Source organism: Olea europaea, unplaced genomic scaffold, assembly GCF_002742605.1.
Source record: "Olea europaea var. sylvestris unplaced genomic scaffold, O_europaea_v1 scaffold2798, whole genome shotgun sequence".
Taxonomy (NCBI): Eukaryota; Viridiplantae; Streptophyta; class Magnoliopsida; order Lamiales; family Oleaceae; genus Olea; species Olea europaea.
The window spans coordinates 47,256-67,985 of NW_019246462.1; the positions used below are offsets into that span (position 1 = coordinate 47,256).

A 20,730-nucleotide genomic window follows, 5' to 3' on the forward strand; every position below is an offset into this window, starting at 1 on the left:
ACTTAAGAGCAATATACTTGGTACATATTCTTAGGTTTGAATATTTTGAATTCATAATTTATTGATTGAATCACTTTTAAAATTTCAGCAGTGTTTGTTTAGCAAAAAATCAAACAATTATGTACTGCGATATTCGTAAAATTATTTTTATCCACAATGATTTGTGACCGTTTTTTATTTTTTTATTTTTTTTATTTTTTTTAGAGTCGAAAGGATGTGGAAGGTTTTCTCTTTGTGGTGAAAATGTAGTGTTTTCTTAGGAATTTTTGTGAAGCCTGATTTCCTTCTTTGACTGAGTTTTTAGGATTTTCTATGGATTTAATAAATTTTGATTTTCAGGATGATGTTGCAGCGAATCGATCATTTTGTTGAACAAATTCTAATAACCACTGCTCATGTCACCTTTTACGAATCTAACATTGATACAAGCCACTGGGTAATCTATACACTGAGTAGAGGAATTTACATGCTTATGTGGGCTTTATGCGTGTAGAAATGCAGCGTCACATCGTTTAATATATTTGACTTTTATTCACAATGATTTGTGAGGGTTTCTAATTATTATTTAAAAGGTTAAACCCTAACATTAAGGGTCCCTCACCACGCCTACCCTGGAGCATCGTGAGGGAGGTAAATCGCAGGTTATGCCTCCAAGGGTACAGGGTAGAAGGCTGCTTGTACACTTGCACTTACCCAAGAGCCAAATCCATATTTCAGGATTCGAACCCTTGACGCAGTAGTCTCAAGCAAAGCTGGATTTCTCCACCCTCCCCTTTTACCACTTGGAGATGTGCCTTGGGGGCGGTTTCTAATTATTATTTGCATAGTTGAAAGGAAGTGGAAGGTTCTCTCTTTGCGGTGAAATGATAGTTTTTTTTCTTAGGAATTATTGTGAAGCTCAATTTCTTTTTTTTTCTTTTTTTTTTTTTTTGGATTGAGTTTCTATAGGGGTTTATGCATTTAATAAATTTTGGTTTTCGGGAATACTTAACCCTGGTTCCAGTTTATAGTAAAGAATCATCGTAATGCAGGTTACTCACTAAAATTGGTTACATTTAGTAGAATGACATGCAAAATTGATTGCAATTGATACAAGGATGAATTATGGTGTACGTGATATGATGCTCGAGTTCATTAATTTAAGCAGATAATTTGGTGTAGAATCTCTTGGCTGATTTTGAGTATGAAGTGCAAGTTCCGTATTTATTGTATCGTAATGCTACTCGAGATAAATCGAATATTGTTCAATAATGCATGTGAATGTGAAGAAGTTGTGACTCTCTTTAGTAGGTAGGTATTTTGTTTTACTCTTGTTCTCCGTTTTCTTATATGTGTAATAATTTTGTCTGTTTTCATTTTGTTGGTTGCTTGTATTAGTAAATAAGTTTATTTTTTGCAACACCCGAACGTGTGTTCTATACTGATTTCAATTTGCTGGAAGAATAATGACACAGTCTACTAATCCAATGAATCTTCATCGTACACCTCTCATCAATCCATAACATTCAACATATTAACATTACAATAAAAAACTACAGCCCGTGCATTGACTAGTGTAATAAAACGCATCAAAAGTAAGGAATGAAAGGCCACATACGAGGAATCACAACTACATCCACGATTCCACATGCAAAGAATTATGGTTCACAATTACTCAATAATTCAAAATGTCTACCTCTCTTTTAGAGGTCAATTTGAGATCTCAAATGGTGAATTAAGGGTCATAATACTCAAGAAATTAGAGTGAAATTTTAGGGTCTCATATGTGAGGAGAAAATTCAAATCAAAATTAGTGATCATTTTAGTTGTCTTTCCATCCACATATTTCGGTTACTAAGGATGACTGGTGACACAGAATCACTTTAAAATTTTCAATGTTTCATTGAAAATTATGATTTCTTCGAAAATGTAAACATGCCATATTTTTCAAAACAACGCAAGAAAATCGAGTACATATCATTTTCTCACTTATAATCAGTGTTCTAAATGGCGGCGACTAGGCGTAATGCTCTGCCAAAACTCCAAGCCAAGTGGCTTGGCGCCTTATTTGACGGTCAACAGCATTCGTTGAATGCTAAGGCGCACTTAGGCGCGCATTATCATCCTTTTTTATTTATTTATTTTTTTTAAAATTTTGTGTTGTTAAAAAATTATTAATGCCTAATTTCTTCATTTTGCCCTAATTTAAAACAACCACTTGAACATTAGATAAGATTTAAGTTTCTATGCTATTTATTTACTATTTTGTATTTAAATTTGAAACTTATCTTTGTATTGGAAATTTTGAAAAAAAAAATGTATAAAGTTCCTATAAATTTGTTTTAAATGTTTAGTAAGTATTATTTTTAATTATTAAATAATTTTTTGATTTATTAAAAATTAAAATAATATTAAAGTAAGAAAATGCCTTTTTACGCTTTTTTACGCCTAAGCCTCACCTAAACTCACGTAGCCTATAGTTTGGCATTCACGTATTACGCCTTTTAGAACTCTGCTTATAATACACCACCTCACATTTGGCTTTCAAAAATATTACATAATGGAAGAAAAAAGGCAATGGCCCCAGTCGAAGTCCCACACTATAAAGTTATGTTAGCTATTATAATATTTAGTCATTTTATTTATATATTTGACAAGGGTATATAATCGTTTATATATTCACGTAGTTCGTGGCATTCACAACTATCCACTTTGTCTACATTCACATTTTTTTTTATAAACAAAATTATTTATAAATACTTCCCGAACACACTCTTAATTTTCTCAAGATCCAATATTATTAACTTAGAGTGGTTATTAATTTAGAGGTTTTATCTTGTAAATTGTTATGTATTCTTAAAAACTCGCTGATTTAATATTTCACGTCCCTTAAATGCCTATAAGAACTCTAGACATTTAATCTCATTAGAGATCTCTCTTTCATTGGTAAGCTCCTTAAAAATCTCTTTGCAAATATATATTATCACATTAGGTGAGACGTCCAATAGCTTGACCTAATCGTCTCAGAAGGCACATGTGCAAGAAGCATGTTGAAGAGATAACTATCATGTGACATGTCTTGCAAGTCGAAGTGTAATAGTAGTCCTCCAAGTCTAGGTGTTTATTCATTAAGACATTTCATTGAAGAGGCATCTCAAGAAGTGAAGAACAAGTAGATTTTCTGAAATTCCTATGGAGGTTCATCATAGAATGATCGCTATACGTGAAAGAATGAAAATTCAATGGACCACTTGACGCTACTCATTTTGAGGTAAGATTAGATGAATGAAACTATCTAAAATGATAATTATTTTTAATCAAAACCTTGTGAATATATCAATTGGTGATACGCCAATTGGCAAGATTTTATGCTCTATACTTCAAATAAGCTTTGCCTTCATTTATTTATTTATTTATTTATTTATTTATTATTATTATTATTTATTATTATTATTATTATTTTTTGCCTTCTTGAAAAAGTCGGCATTAAGCAGAACAGATAAATAATAGGTAATGTCCATTTACAGGATTGCACATGCCAATATTTAGCTCAAAAAAATAGGTCGTGCACTTCACAAAATTTTGTTTTGTGTTTTTAATGCTTATATATTAATTCACGTTCGTGCCGGCCGATTGTAACAAAATAATATTATATCGTCGATTTTGATTTAAAATTAAAAAGTTTAACATTTATGGTATGAATTAAAATTAATAATTATTTTTAACCATATATTTTATAGGGTTCATAACTTTTCAACCACGTATTTCATCAATTTTTAATAAAATTAAATTTAATTCTACACCAAATATGGGCTTAATGCACCTAATTTTAAAAATACAAAATAAAATTATCCTACGTCCTTATCAGTGCGGACTTTAAGAATATAAAAGGAAAAAAATATTGTGCATGAAAATGCGAAGAGACGAAAGTCAATTTGCATTAAAGCCTCCAAATGGCTTTGAATTTGGGACTAATACCACGTCTTTTGCATGTTGCCGACGTGGGACAAATTAAACAAAGTAGATTTTTAAAATTTTGATAAAATATATAATTAAAAAATTGTGAGTCACATAAAATATGTGATTTAGATTAATTATCATACCAAGGAGCTAAATGAAAAGGCACAATTTAAAAAAAAAAATTAATTAATTAATTAATTAATGTTAAGAACAAAAATATACTAGTCTATCTGTCGGTCCACACACACTAACAGTGAACCACCATTCTTAACAATTATGAACATTGTCGTCGATTTTATCTATAAGTAAACGAATCGTCACAAGTAATAACGTGATAAATAGAGTATTATTCCCGTGATGGCTAATTGCCTATCTATTTAACTTTAACTAAACCTAACTTTAGTACAAGACACCAATAATTACTTATAGGACATTAATTTTAACTATATCTAATTATCTACGAAAACAAAGAATTATAAATAAGCTCCAAATTCTTAAAATTAATTAAATCACAAAAGCTACTAGAATCTCATCCATCATTTATCCGTTTATAATCAATTATTATTTATGCTGACAATCTTTGTGAGTAAATTTTTTGTCTTGAAATAAATTAAATCAATTCTTATTCGACTATATCTCTATCAATTAAAAAAAATATATATTTTTTAATTTAATTATTTTAATTGGAATATCTAGACTTAAAATTTTGTCCCTTTTAAAGATGATCAAATTATGGTCAAATGTTTGACTTTCAATTAACTAACAAATTTTTGGGCAAAAATAATTCAAAAGTCCTTCTATTAGACATTTTAATGCAATTTAAAAGCTTGAAAGCTTTGGTACAAGCCTACGAATTTTCTTTAACTCCAATTTGGTAGAAATTAAATGTCGAATTTTAATTTAAACCAAAGTCATTAATTAATTTTAAGTACACATTTTATGGGATCAAAAACTTTTCAACCATATATTTTTCAATTTTTATCATATTAAAAATTTGATTTTAATACCTACCAAATAGGGATAAATGAATCGTTGAGTTCTCATCGAATACGGATACTTGAATGGTATTACTAAAATAAAATACAATAGCATCAGAAAATAAATACGCGTTTAAGTAGACCCCACATGAAGGTGTGACACCTTTTCCTTGGTCATTTATTTTCGTGTGGGTCCGACTTACCTACTAGATCTGGACTATTATTCCCCCACCGTCGAAAACAATTATCATTAACAATTACTAATTACATACAAGACTGGATAATTTCATGTCGTCCCTCTTCTTTGTGACCAATATCAATTTGCCCCTTAAGAATAATGGACAAGTACAATTCTTGTATGTTATTAATTTTGTAATAATGTATGATTTTCTAGACTTCTAAAAAACCCGTAGCATTATTGATAGCTTTATATTATTATTGGTGAGAAAATATGTTTCATGTGTTGGGACATAGAAACTAAACAAACTTCAATATATGAAATATTACTATAATTTACCAGACGATATATCGAATAGTTTGGAGAATTTGAAATTCAATCACGTTTGGTTGATAAAAAATTTGATATTTGGCACTTGTACTCATGTGATTTGTTAGTTGGAGTGGACTTTCGTATTTAGTATTTATATAATATTTGAAAATTGTTGATTTTATTCTGCCCTCTTTCGACTGGTTGACTGTCTTGTAGCAAAGTGGTGCTAGCATCGACTCGTGCCGTTTCTTTCATTGGTGACCATTGTTGGCTCATGGTGGCTACCTAGTTTCATATTATAGTTGTGCTCTTTTTGTGACATTCAAAAGTCTTCTTTCCCTTTGCATTCCTTTAATTTGGTTGCTTGGTTATCTTGGGTGTTATGTTTATCAATCACTTCCACATGAAGTTTCAAGTCAACAATGATTTTATACATTAGAATGTTTACAATGTATTTTTTCACACTCGGAGATTAATTACCATTCTATTTGTCATTACACTCTGTGCTCTAAGCACATGTTTGGCAGTTGTTTATAATTGGCTTGAATTATAAATAGATAGTGAGTACTAAGTAGTGCATAAATGAGTATTACTTAAAGAACTCACAAGAAATGTAGATAAAAAGTAATTTGACTGATTATAAACAATTTTTAAACATTAACAAAACACTATGAAATCTAATGCTAGTTTTCATTTCTTCTTGATGAACTCTCAATTCTAAACCTAGTGAATTTGACTCGAGATATTAGGTGTAATGTAGATGAAACTTTAGTATTTTTCATATTTAGGACCTTAGCTATAGGGTTTACTCTTTATAAATTATTTATTTGTAGTCTATTCTTTATTATTGAACAATACGATTTTGCCTTCGATGTATTAATTGGTCCAATATAACCTACCTTATAACTATCAATTTAAGCCAGACCGTGTTTCACAGGGTGTCTTTCTTCTTGGCACGGAAAGGAACACCGTGCGGCAGTAGTCTGTTCTGCTAGACTACCTTCCGCCTTATCTGGGTTGCGTCGAGATGAAAGAAAATTTGATTACAATTTTGTAGAAAACTTACAACAGAGAATTTGAATACATTGAAAGTAAATTGAATATTAATTGATGAAAACTAAACATTACAATTGACGAAAGCAGAAAGTTACAATTGTTGGTGCAAGGGGCGGACACCAGTGAGATTAAAAGATTTTTGAATGACTAATACTCCCTATAATAGCATTCGGAACAAAAATCTAAGTGACAGGAGTAGATGTTTAAAAGATGAGGAATCATACTAAACGTTTACTAATATCATAGCTATTTTACAACTGAAATAATTATTACAATGAAAAGAAAATTACAACTTAAACTTGAAATAATATTTACAATGTGCGGTCAAAATTGGGCAAACTCCGGCTGCGATAGTGTCAAAGGACTAAGTAAAGCTGCGATTTTTGACATTCTCCCCCATTTGTTTTGGCGACGTCCTCGGTGCCATCAATGCATGATATGCTTCAATTAATGGTTTGAAGGCTTCAAAATCCTTTTCTCTTCCCAAGTATTCTACTCACTACTACATCCAATCCATTTGACCAAGTACTTTTGATGATCTTTTCGAGAAACTCGAGTGATTTGATGGTCAAGAATAGTTTCAGCAACTTTCTTTCCAACTTTCTTCAGTTCAGACACAGGTCGCTTTGGCTCATTTCTAGATGCATCCTCCTTATCTGCAAAGTATGACTTTAGCACACTAATATGAAGGACCTTGTGAATTTTACACTATGAAGGGAGTTCAACTTTGTATGCAACTCTTCCAATCCTCTTCACGATGGGTAATAGTCGAATGTATTTTGACGCTAGTCTGGAGTCCTTCCCTCTAGTTGGTTTGTAAACATTTATATCAGGAAGTTTAACCATTACCAGATCTTGAACATTGAATTAACTGAAACGACGCTTTAAATCTGCAGCCTTTTTATATTGTTTTTGAACTTTCTCAAGATAACTCCGAGCTATTTCAATATTTCGTTTTCACTCTTGAGAAAAGTTTTTTCCTGGAGGAGACTTGGTACTTCGTTCAACATCCACTATATGATGGAGTAGTGCCAGTAACAATCTCAAAAAGATTCTTATTGGTGGAAGAGCTCTTTTGGGCATTGAACAAATTTGAGCCGTATCCAAAAGTTTTACCCAATTTTTCTGCGAAGTAGAGATAAAGTGCCGAAGATATTCTTCTAGCATAGAATTGAAGCACTCTGTCTATCCGTCAGATTGTAGGTGAAAACTAGAATTCATGCTCAAAGTTGAACCAAGAAGTTTGAACAACTCAATCCAAAATATGGCAGTGAAACGAGGATCTCGATCATTGACGATATCCTTAGGCAGTCCCCAGTATTTGACAATATGTTTGAAGAAGAGTTGAGATGTCTCTTCCGCAGATACATACTTAGGCGCTGCAATGAAAGTTGCGTATTTTGATAGACGGTCCACCACGAGGATGATAGTGTCAAAATCCTCAACTTTTGGCAACCCAATAATGTAGTCAATCGATACACTTTCGAATGGTCGGGTTGGGACAGAAAAGGGCTCCAGCAAGCCAGCCTTTTTCTGATGATTTGCCTTATTTTGTTAACAAATAAGATAGGATTTTACATAGGTTGCAATGTCGTCCCGCATTTGAGACTAGTAGTATGCATGTTGCAATAGTGCACAAGTACGTTCCTCTTCAGAATGTCCTACCCAAATCCTGTCGTGACATTCCGTAATTAGTGATTTCCTCAAATCTCCGCCCTTATGAACATATAGGCGGTCTCCCTTTGTCTTCACTAGTTCCCCATCGAGCCAGAACTATTAAGTTTTGCCCTACTTGATAAGATTGACCAAATATTGAGTAGCCGAGTTCTTTTCTATAAGTGCCCGAATTTGGTCTCTTGTGTTCGTGGTGACGGCGCTCCCTAAAAGAGCAGCCATGGAGCAAATGGTAGCCAAATCGGCTCGTCGACTAAGAGCATCAGCAACATGATTACTAGATTCGGGACGATACTCTAGCATAAAATTGAACTCTGAAAGGAATTCCTACCAATGAGCCTGCTTGCTCGATAGTTTTGGTTGGAACATGAAGTGACTAACCGCAGTGTTATCTGTCTTCACAATAAATGGAGACCTAAGCAAATAGAGACGCCATCCTCTGAGACAATGGACTGCTGCCAACAATTCATTTTCATGCGTCAAGTAACGAAGTTCTGTTTGGTTTAACTTCCGGCTCTCATGTGCACCGGCTGTCCTTCTTGCATAAGCACTTCACCAAGTGCAAAATCTGAAGCATCTATATAAATTTCAAATGGTTTAGTCATATTTGGTAAGGCTAAAATTGGGTTCGTCCACATGGACTTCTTCAACCTTTCAAAAATAGTTTGGCATTGGGACGACCAATCCCAATCTTTATCCTTCTTTGTCAATTCGATAAGTGGCAATACAATTTTTGAGTAGCCTTTCACAAAGCTTCGATAGTAATTGCATAACCCAAGAAATGAACGTACATCATGTACGATTTTTTGTGGTTACCAATATTTGATGGCTGTAACCTTCTTCTAATCCATGCGGATTTTACCTTGTTCAATGATGTGACCCAAGAAATCGATAGATGTCTGAGTAAATGAGCATTTAGACAGTTTAGCATAGAGTTCGTTCTCCCGTAACCGATTAAAACCTTGCCTCACATGTTGGACATGTTCCTCCAATGTCTCGCTGTAGATTACTATATCGTCCAAGTACAGCATGACAAAATCATCTAAGAACCTGTGAAGTACCTGATCCATCATAGTACAATACGTTGCTAGAGTGTTTGTCAAACCAAAAAGCATTACTTTAAATTCAAAGGCTCCATTTCTGGTTACCACCGTAGTCTTTGCTTCATCTCCCCCTTGATCTGAACTTGCCAGTATCCATACCTAAGATCAATTTTTGTGTAATACTTCACCCGACTCAGTCGATCGAAGCAATCCGCAACCAGTGGGAAAGGATAGCTATTCTTTACAGTAATCTTGTTCTAGGCTCGATAGTCACAGCACATTCTAAGAGAACCATTAGCCTTTTTCTGAAACAACACAGGAGCTCTGTAAGGTGACTTCGCAGGTACAATGATTTCACTCTCCAACATTTCTCCCAATTAATTCCTAAGCTCTTCAAGCTCAGGCTGAGACATACGGTATGGTGCCCTGGCGGGAGGTTTGGCACCTGGGATAAGTTCAATTTCATGATCAATCGTCCTTCTTGGTGGTAATTTCTTTGGTAATTCGTCCGACATGATGTCTTCAAATTCCCAAATAAGCCTTTTAACGGATTTTGAAATAGGACCAGTCACCTCTTCGATCTCCTCTAATCGAAGAGTACACAGAAGAGAAGGTTCATTTTTTCTTGAAACCCTTACTAAATTGCATGGCTAAGATATTCTTCTCGCCCATCCTTCCAACTTGTGTAGAGATGACACACGGCTTATTACCCATCATCATCAACGAATCGGAATATGGCAACACTGTTGTCTTAGTATCCCGAAGAAATTCCAATCCTAGAATAAGCTTGAAATCATCCATCTGAACTGCAGATAAATTTGTCCTTCCCTTGAAAGGACCTGCTTTGATCAACACTGATTTCGCCACTCCATCTATTGGTTGAGCAGCGAAGTTGATTGCTTTAACTTTCCCACTACCTTTTTCCAGAACAAGTCCGAGTCGCTCTACTTCGGTACATGCAAGGTAGTTGTGAGTAGCATCAGTATCCACCATAGCCCCGATTGGCTTCCCGTTGATCTTCACATCAATGTACATTAAACATTTGGCTCTACAAATTCGAGCCTTCACTTCTTCCATCCTTGCATCTTTCAAGGGGACATCATTTTTTTCAGCAACCCGATGCGAAAGTGTATTGCACCGATGTGAAAATGCCCCAACTACGTCCTCATCCTCTTCGGAGTCAGTCTCACCATGATAACTAACATGTGAGGCCTCTTACTTTGAACTTGACCCACCACTTGCTAGCTGATATTTTTTCACCATCCATTTCTGAGGACACTCCGACACCCGATGAGGTCATTCGCATAAAAAAGTACAACAATTTGGGAGTGGTATCAGCTCGGCCCTCTGTTGCTTTTCCTTTGTTCCAATTTTTATTGTTGCTACTGCTGAAATTTTCTTGACGGCTATTATGATAATTTCCCTGAAAGTTACGGGTGCTTTGATAGGCTCCTCTCTTATTCTGAGAGTAACGCTCTCCCTCATTTGTGTTCGAGCTGGGTCTGTAAGATCTGTTACCACCTCCAATTGCTTGATTACTCCTCGAAGGTTGATCTTTTCTAGATTCCATTTGGTATTCGCTCAAGCATTCGACGGCTCCCATGGCCGTGCTCAAATCAGTAACTTTCTGTCTTTGAAGTTCCGTGCGTGTCCACGGTTTCAACCCATCCTTAAAGGTGAAGAGCTTATCCTTTTTTTGACATATCTCGAATATTCAGCATATGTCTCGAAAAGGATTTCACATACTCCCTAATAGAGCTTGTATATTTTAGGTCTCGAAGTGCCCGTTGAGCCTGATACTCGACATTTTTCTGGAAAATTTGCGATCTGATCGCTTCCTTGAGGAGATCCTAAGAATCTATTTAGACCTTGTTGGCCTGAATGTCAGCATATTTGGTTCCTCACCATAGTTTTGCATCTCCACCCAGATACATGATAGCTATGGTTACCTTTCTAGCTTCGTCTTCGATCAAAACTGCGAGAAAGTACTGTTCCATGTCAAACAAAAAGTTTTTGACTTCTTTTGCATCACTGCCCCTCCGTAGGTACACGGTTCAGGAATTCTGAGTCTAGGAGCATACTCAGGTATGGGAGCTTGCTCATTGCTCAACGCACGTTTGAGTACTCGTAATTGAGCTCTCAACGCTTCCATTTCATCCTGCAGATCAGGAATGATTGCAACAGCTTCTGTCATTGCTGCGCAAGCCCTTTGACTTTTATCCAGTTGGATGTGTAATCCACGAATCTCAAATTCTGTCATCTCAACTTTTTCCTCAAGACCGTCCATGACATAGCACAAACTAGTAGTTGTCTCATCAAGTTCATCAACGCGTTGTTTGTAATATTCTTCTTTTAAGGCTCTCCCACTTCTATGGTGTGGGATGTAATCGGATCATAGCTTTCTTATCGAAGGTCGTGAGCCGTAGCTCTGATACCAACTTTCACGGAGTACCTTTCTTCTTGGCATAGAAAGGAACATCGTGCGGCAGTAGTCTGCTCGACTAGACTACCTTCCACCTTTTCTCGATTGTGTCGAAAAGAAAGAAAATTTGATTACAATTTTGTAAAAAGTTTACAACAGAGAATTTGAATACATTGAAAGTAAATTGAACATTGATTGATGAAAACTGAACATTACAATTGACGAAAGTAGAAAATTACAATTGTTGGTGCAAGGGAAGCGGACACCAGTGAGCTTGAAAGATTTTTGAATGACTAATACCCTCTATAATAGTATTCAGAACAAAAATTTAAGTGACAGGAGTAGATGTTTAAAAGACAATGAATTATACTAAACGTTTACTAATACCAGAACTATTTTACAATTGAAATAACTATTACAATGAAAAGAAAATTACAACTCAAATTTGAAATAATATTTACAATGTGCGGTCGAAGTTGGGCAAACTGCGCCTGTGATAGTGTCAAGGGGCTAAGTAAAGCTGCGGTCCTTGACACCGTGTGTTATGCCTCGCCTTTGAGGCTTGTTCGTAGGGACTGGCACTCAGGCATGACTTGCCACAAGCAATGCAAGTCTATGATTACAGGCACTTAAATTAAGTGCTAGATGGAGGCCCGGTCTGGCCCTTACGACACCTAATTAACTCATTACATTGGGTAATTGTTTGTAAATTCAGAGCTATGTTGGCAAGGAATTATATAAAATCCAAAGTTAAGGACCAAAGTGAAAAACCTTCTTTTAAGGTTAACGTACTTTTAATTTTAACAGCACAAAGGTTCGTATGTCGTACGATATTTGAGAGAGAGAGAGAGAGAGATGTATGCTCGATCTATATAAGCAAAGATAAATCACCTTCGAGATACATATATCATTTCGCTCTTCGATTGAGAGAGATTTTGTATGGTCAAATTTAGAATATAGATAGTTTCTATTGGGCATTTCCCTCGTCAAAATCTATGTTAATCTTTGCTCTTTTAGCATTATTTTCAGTGGGTTTGCAGTGAAAGAAAAGCGTAAAGATACGGGCTTTCCGGATCGTTGAATCTGTGTTCGCATCATTTGATGTTTTCGGTACTAGATTTAGTTTTTCAATTATTCTGTTAAATTAATTTTTTTTAAAGAATTTAGCGTATTGTTTAAAATAGTTAATTGGTTTCTTTTGGTTAAAGTAATGAACTTTAGTATCGATTTTTTCAGGATTTGTGTTCTGATTTAATGAAAATCTAGATCTTGTAATCGTCCCTTCTAACCGTTTCGCGCTGGCACTTAAAGCTTAGCTATTCAGTGCTGTCTCAACCTCATAATCTGCATTGCCTGTTCAAGTTTAAACTTTTTTGTGTTTCCTTACTTTTGAAGCAATCTCATGCTTGATTTGAGAGTTTAAATAACAGTTAAAGTCAGAAAAATGGGGGCTTCCTTAAGTTTGTTCGCAATTTTGCGTATCTTTCCCCATTGGTTGATTAATATATTATGTTGTGTATGCCATGCTTCCTTGATCCAGGTTTTAGTTGAATTTTAATGTTGTTTGAAGTTAAATGATGAAAGATGAGTTATTGATGTCTATTTAACATCTAGATCTGCTGAATTCAGTTTTTTGAATCTTCCTGATGACATTGCTAGAGAGGTTTTACTCTTGAACTATACATTTGTGTTTTCAATATTTTAGATTTTCTAGTGCTTGTCTTAACCTTAATATTTGCTAATGTACATTGTTTCCAAGGTTTGGAGTTAGCCTTAAGAGGAAATGGTGATTAGATAGTAAAGGGTCTAAAGTTCTGCAAATGGAGATTGTTTGATGGGCCATTTATTTTCTTGAATTTGATATTGATCTGGGATAACGCTTAATGTGCACGTGCATACCTTTTGCATTGTTTCATTATCATACATTTACACGCGACAGACATTTACATTTTAACAAAAAGTATAATAGAAGAGCAATGCATATTGCCAGCTACTAAAAAAATGAGTAATAAATGTTTCAGGGCTGTGATGGCAAACAAATTCAATTCAGGTGACAGTAGGACTAGGAGTTCTGTTTCGATTTTTATAATAGCTGGTTTGTGCTGTTTCTTCTACTTACTGGGAGCATGGCAGAGAAGTGGGTTTGGGAAAGGAGACAGTATAGCATTGGAGATGACTAAGAGTGGAGAAAACTGCAATATCCTCCCAAATCTCAATTTTGAGACCCATCATGTTGTTGAAGCCGGAACCATTAACGATTCTGATTCAGAGGTGAAAGTGTATGAGCCATGTACTTCTCGCTACGCGGATTACACTCCTTGCCAAGATCAAAGGCGTGCCATGACTTTTCCAAGGGACAATATGAACTACCGTGAGAGACATTGCCCTCCTCAAGAAGAGAAGTTGCATTGCCTTATTCCAGCACCTAAAGGTTATGTTACCCCATTTCCATGGCCTAAGAGTCGTGATTATGTTCCCTATGCCAATGCACCGTATAAGAGCTTGACAGTAGAGAAGGCTATTCAGAACTGGATTCAGTATGAGGGCAATGTGTTCAGGTTCCCTGGTGGAGGAACACAATTTCCTCAAGGGGCTGATAAATACATTGACCAGCTTGCTTCAGTAATACCAATTGATAATGGAATTGTTCGAACTGCATTGGACACCGGTTGCGGGGTATGATGATTGCTGCAGAACTCTCTTGAATAACTAATGCGCTTATTTTTATGTTTCTCTTCGAATGCCTTTTCCAATCTTCAGGTAATCTAGCTGTTCTCAACTTTCTGAAAATGGGTTATTGTGTTAGGTTGCAAGTTGGGGTGCATATCTTTGGAAGAGGAATGTTATAGCAATGTCGTTTGCACCAAGAGATTCCCATGAAGCCCAGGTTCAATTTGCTCTTGAAAGGGGAGTACCTGCTGTTATTGGTGTTCTTGGAACTGTAAAGATGCCATACCCATCTAGAGCTTTTGATATGGCGCACTGTTCTCGGTGTCTAATTCCTTGGGGAGCAAATGGTAAGAATCTAATGTTAAATCATCTTGTTCTGTGAATCTTCTGTGGACAGACAATACTATATATTATATAATAGCAATTCATAGGCGGATAATCAAATTCCAAAATATGACCCAACACCTTCCTCTCCGTGTGAAAAAACCCTATCCAGCTGTATATTATTTTTACATTCACTTGGATTATTTCCGCTGAATAACTTGTCATGCACTTAATATTTTACTCTTTCTCATTGCAGATGGAATGTACATGAAGGAAGTTGATCGGGTTCTTAGACCTGGTGGCTACTGGGTCCTTTCTGGCCCTCCCATCAATTGGAAGACTAACTACAGAGCATGGCAACGTCCTGAGAAGGAACTTCAGGAAGAACAAAGGAAGATCGAAGAGATTGCTAAACTTCTCTGCTGGGAGAAAAAGTCTGAGAAGGGTGAAATTGCGATATGGCAAAAGAGAATGGATGCTGATTCATGTCGTTCTGCTCAAGAAAATTCTGGAGCTACATTTTGTAAAGCTGACGACCCTGATGATGTCTGGTAAGTAGTTACCTTGCACGAGTGTACATATGCAATCATGGTTTGTGTAAGGAAATTAGAATTTTTTACTTATAGCAGTTGCATTAGGATATGTAACACACTCCGTAAAGTGCCTCGAGTTGCATATTCTTTGTAGGAACAAAGTTTCAAAACTGAATCATTCATGTGCTTTCTTTTGGCATATAAGGTACAAGAAAATGGAGCCATGTATTACTCCATATAACAAAGCTAACAGAGATGAAGATTCTGCTGTGGATGTCAAGCCTTTCCCTGAAAGGCTATATGCCGTTCCCCCTAGAATTGCTAGTGGGTCTTTACCTGGAGTTTCTGTTGAGGAATATCTGGAGGACAACAAGAAATGGAAAAAGCATGTGAGGGCATATAAAAAGATCAACAAAATCATTGACACAGGAAGGTATCGCAACATTATGGATATGAATGCCGGATTGGGAGGATTTGCTGCTGCACTGCAATCTCCTAAATTGTGGGTTATGAACGTTATGCCCACTATCTCAGAGAAGAATACCCTGGGTGTTGTATATGAAAGGGGGCTTATTGGTATTTATCATGACTGGTATGACTTTCTTTGTCCTCACAGTTTCTAGTCTCTGTAATCGTATCTTGTATCGTGTCTAGCCCTTAATTCACTTTGTCACTTGATATTTGAAGTTTTTAAACTAGGAAGCACTAATAGAGACACAAGTGTCGGACATGACACAGGACGGACATGCTGACCCAATTTTTAAAAAAAGTACTGACACGTCTTTGACACGCTGATTAAAAAATAATATTAGTTTTTTTTTTTCCTATAAAGAAAATTTGTTTTTATTAATTTTGACAGGTCGACAATGTATCTTCCAGTGTGTTGGCAACATGTCCAAATGACGTGTTGTCCGGTTAAGCTTCCCATGTTGTGGCTTGCCCTAATATAACAGAGACTCATGAATTGGACCTGTGATAGGCCAGCACGGTGTTGTGTATTTGAAATACTTGGGATAAAATAATTACCCCATGCATTTATTTTGTCAAGCATGACTTTGTGGTGTGTTTTTATAAGCTCAATCAGTTTTGAGCATCATTCTTCTGGTTTAGCTTTAATATTTGATTTTATACATTACGCTTAAAACTCGAAAATAGAAGTCCTTTTGCTCATTGTAATCTTTCTGATTTAGGTGTGAAGCGTTCTCTACATGTCCAAGGACATATGACCTCATCCATGCTAATGGTGTTTTTAGCTTGTACAAAAATAAGTAAGTATTACGTTTATGCGACAATTCTGCTTTCATTTGAGATATTGATGCTTGATAGACATTAAGGGTCTCTTTCCATGGATTCACATTGGAGCAATCGTTTGTATTAATAAATTATAAATCTGAAATTTGATTCTCCAAACAAGTTAATATATATGGTACGACGGTGATGTATTCTATTGATACCTATTCTAAGTACCTACTGAAAAAAACTAGAAGACTTTTACTTTCCTTGTAATGTTGGGTTCAGTTCCCCTAAGGAGATTGGGCAGTTGACTTAAAATAGATGGGGATTGTGACCTTTAACTTTGATCAACTTGTTACAGGTGTAACTTCGAAGATATCCTTCTGGAGATGGACCGGATACTGCGGCCAGAAGGTGCAATTATCTTCCGAGATGAAGTAGATGTGCTTATCAAGGTGAAGAAGATTATAGGAGGTATGAAATATGACTCAAAGTTAGTAGATCACGAGGACGGTCCTCTTGTTCCCGAGAAAATACTTGTTGCAGTTAAACAATATTGGGTAGGCAACTCCACTTCAGTGCAGTGAAAAGCCAGTACAATGTCAGCGCGGGACTAGCAGACAACAGGATTCCGGGAAAAATTCTTTTATCCCTCGTGCAACTCCACAGTTACAAGCTTCGTTTGGCCTGCTAGAAAAGTTCTGGCAGTGGATGTGGATTCATTGGTCCCAATTGATTCAACTGTACTTGTAACGTTAACATTTATTTATCCTTTGAGCTTCTTTTACTGTGATGTGTCTCCAGTCTTGCTAGAACTTTAGAATTCATTTAAGAAACTAGGAAAATTTACCAGATATTTCCTTTTTGATTTGATAATTTTTTAAAGCTATTTACAAGTCTGTGGGAGCAATCGCAATTCGAGTTATACTATATGTACAAAGTTGGTTTACAAATTAATATTTATACCAATCATTTTAAAAATAGGTTTTTAAATAATTGGAAATTAATGGTCTGAATTTTGTCAATATTTATTTTGTCAACCAAATTTTTGAACAAACTTTGTACAAATAGCGTAATATATTGCAGTTCAGTATGGACACGCCCGATCATATCAAAGTAGATTTGATTTGATTTGAGGCCTTGAAGATAAGAAAACAGTCGAGATTGTTTGTGGTTTGTAATCGTTCTTGTTCAAATCAGTGATGCTTTGCAGGTATTTGATAGATTGATTGCTCATTACTTATCTATAATTGAATTACCACTATGAATGAGAAGACTGGTGTGACTTTTTTTTTTCTTTTAACCTTTGTGAGCAAGGGCTCATGGCTTTTTGGGAAAATCTGCTAAAGATTATCGCTAAATTGCTGGATATAATGTGTGACGTTAGTCTACTCTTCGAGGACATGGTACAAGGTTTGTCTCAGTTAACATTTCCTCCTATGACTTGATTGCTTAAAGTGCTTTACGACCACAATCTTGTAGGATTCTCGATAAATTCTTCGATTTCTTTCAAAATATTTGCTTTTCACGGTCCTTGAATATTTGCGATATTAAGGAATATTTAGGGTGCCATTTGGGTCAAGCGTTCTAATGTTTTGAGAAGCAGCACGAATGTTGCACTCTAGATGGCGAAGCATCACTAGTTTGTGCTTTCATCTGAAGTGGCACGATCAAATTGTTGAAAATTAAAAGAAGTTTCAACCTTTCAAAATATTAAAGCACTTTAATTTTAAGTTTTAATATAAAATTAAAATATATGGTAACCTATGTTTTAATGGTATAATTGTGGTTTAATTGTGGGGTTAAATTTATCTCTATAAAAGGGAGTTCTTCATTTGAGGAAAACAACTTGAGATATAAGGAAAAATAAAATATTATATCTATACTTTATACTATATTTTGTGGCAACTTGATGAAAGGCTCGATCTTTATCTTTCTATGGTCGTGCCCATAGAAAAAGAGTCACATGAGTTTTATCTTAGAGCCGTGTAGTGTCGAAAGAACCCGCACAAAGAAGAGGCAACACGACTTTAGGACAGCGTCCTCGACGTGACTCCCAAGGCTTGGTTTTCTAACATTCTTCTTGTTTTATATTATTGTTGAATTTACGTTTATGTCATTTAATTGATCATGCTAATTTCTAAATAAATCTAGATAGAAATCACCCAATTTCCCAACAATCTAAAGTCGTGTTTGTGATTTGTATGTAGACAATTCCTTTTATGTGATATATGTGTAAATTATTAGTTTTATGATCTCGAACAATAACATAGAAAAATTCCCAAAGTGGCATTATCTTGCAACAAGTAGGGACTAGAACATCCTTACAAACTTATATCTATGTAAATGAAAATTCATCAATTTTTCGCTAAGGGCGGATGGCATCATGATAGCACCAAGAAATTATTTAAAAAAAAAAAAAATTGCATTACTGATTTAGAGTAATAATACAAGGCAAATCAATGATGCATGCAATTGAAGCCGAGTATATCGGTAGAGGATTTTATTTTTAAACATTCATGTGATTTGAGTTTTGTTTAATCTGTCATTTTCTTTAGCATGTGTTTTTTATAAAATTTTGAAGAATAAAACTTATTGAAAATCATAGATGAATTCTTGTCCTAAATATTGTAACATAAACCAATTTTAATTTTCAATTTTTATTATCTTTTAATGCATAAATATTATAAAAAAAAAAAGTTAAAAATCTTAATTGTGGAGTTTAACTTACTTTTAAATGCATTAATTGTGGGTGGTAGGACTTCAGCCATCATGTTTTAAGTTAGTTATAAAAATTGAATGTAGCATATATATTTATATATATCTGCCCATTTTCCCTTCTGAGTAAAAGGAAGAAATATTAAGGATGTATGTATTTGAGTAAATTGAAATCTACTTACTCGAGTAATTTTTCTGTTGAGAAATTTTAGTAAGAAGGACGCCTTTAAAGTCTTATACACTTGACACTCATGACACTAGTATCTATATTTTATTTGCTATAAAGGCTGGTGTCCTATGTATGTAAACTACATATTATGAATTGCATTGTCATGGGTTTCTTTGTAATTGACATGCATTAATATGTTTAGAAAACGAGACAAAATGAGATTTCCTAGTAGAAATAAATTAATATTTTAGTTTGTGAAGCAGATAGTCAGGTGATGTTACTAGGTAATGTAAGAAAGCCATAATTGTATTTAAAAAAATAAAATAAATAAATGATTGAACTAGAGTGTAATGGAGCAAAACTAATTTATTGGTTCAGACATTCAAGCCGTTTTGAATGCAGGAATGTAAATTGTTACTGTACAAGAGCTACATATCATAAGTGCAAAGATATATGGGTATATTATTTGTTATCAATTTAAGTGTATATAGCGTGCATAATAAGAAAGAAAGGATGTCTAAAGCTTTATTTCATGAATCTTGCACAATGAGTTCAAGAACTTCATATCATAATTCATGTCATGCATTTAAAGGATTGTAAACTGTTAATTAGTTGTGCAATAGTTCATATTATGAAACATGAAACTAAGATCTCATGTGAGCTCTATCTATGACTATTTTATTGTAATGATATTGACGTTTTGTGCAATTTGAAGATTGGATATATAATCTCTACCAAACAAGAGCTATATTGTTACTTGTTTTAGGAGATTATTCTTTAGCTTTATGACTAATATTTTGCGAATGTTTTTAAGGAAAAGTTGCAAATATTTGGTTTGATAAACACGTGCACCAACCATCTCCTCACAACAGGTGATCTTAACAAATAAATAATTTGTAAGATCATATATTTACTCAAGAAAAGCTTGATATCTTTGAAATGTGGGGGTATTAAAAATATTGGGTATCTGTATGCTTTATCCATAATTATTCATAATTATTTTGGAATTGACACATTTATCAAAATGTTCACATTGAATATGAAGTTTGCAGGTGAAATGCAAGAGTTAAATGAATTCATAAGCTCGAACGTATTACTAAAATCAATATTAAAATTTCGTATATTTATCTTATTAAACTTATATATGTGATATTGACATTTTGAAAAAATTCATAAATGACTTTGCTGATATGCAAATGGGCAGGTGAAGAAGAAAAACTTTACAAATTAATGGTACCAATTTATTGTCCAAAAAGGACAAGAATATATGTAGTCCGAGATGGACATACATAAATCATTGAGGAGGATGGGTTTTAGCCTAAGGGAACCACCTCAGGGAGTAACCCAACCTTCATGATTGGAGATCCCATGAAGAAAGTTCAAAGTGGTAGAAACAACTTGCACTGCGTGACTCGTAATAATACTACTTATATTGTGCTCATCCCTATGGTGATAGTGCTAATGACAATGTGATGTTAGGAA

The 20,730-nt window shown here is 34.8% G+C and overlaps 1 protein-coding gene across 1 annotated transcript; it reads left to right on the forward strand.

The window, feature by feature from the left end:
• Positions 1-12,442: 12,442 nt before the first annotated feature.
• Positions 12,443-17,286, forward strand: LOC111383975 (probable methyltransferase PMT2). Its single transcript, XM_023008178.1, has 7 exons — positions 12,443-12,711; positions 13,623-14,277; positions 14,408-14,618; positions 14,852-15,146; positions 15,334-15,720; positions 16,319-16,396; positions 16,723-17,286. Exons 2-7 carry the CDS (start codon positions 13,630-13,632, stop codon positions 16,946-16,948), a joined length of 1,845 nt encoding a protein of 614 aa, XP_022863946.1. The 5' UTR covers positions 12,443-12,711; positions 13,623-13,629; the 3' UTR covers positions 16,949-17,286.
• Positions 17,287-20,730: the final 3,444 nt, after the last annotated feature.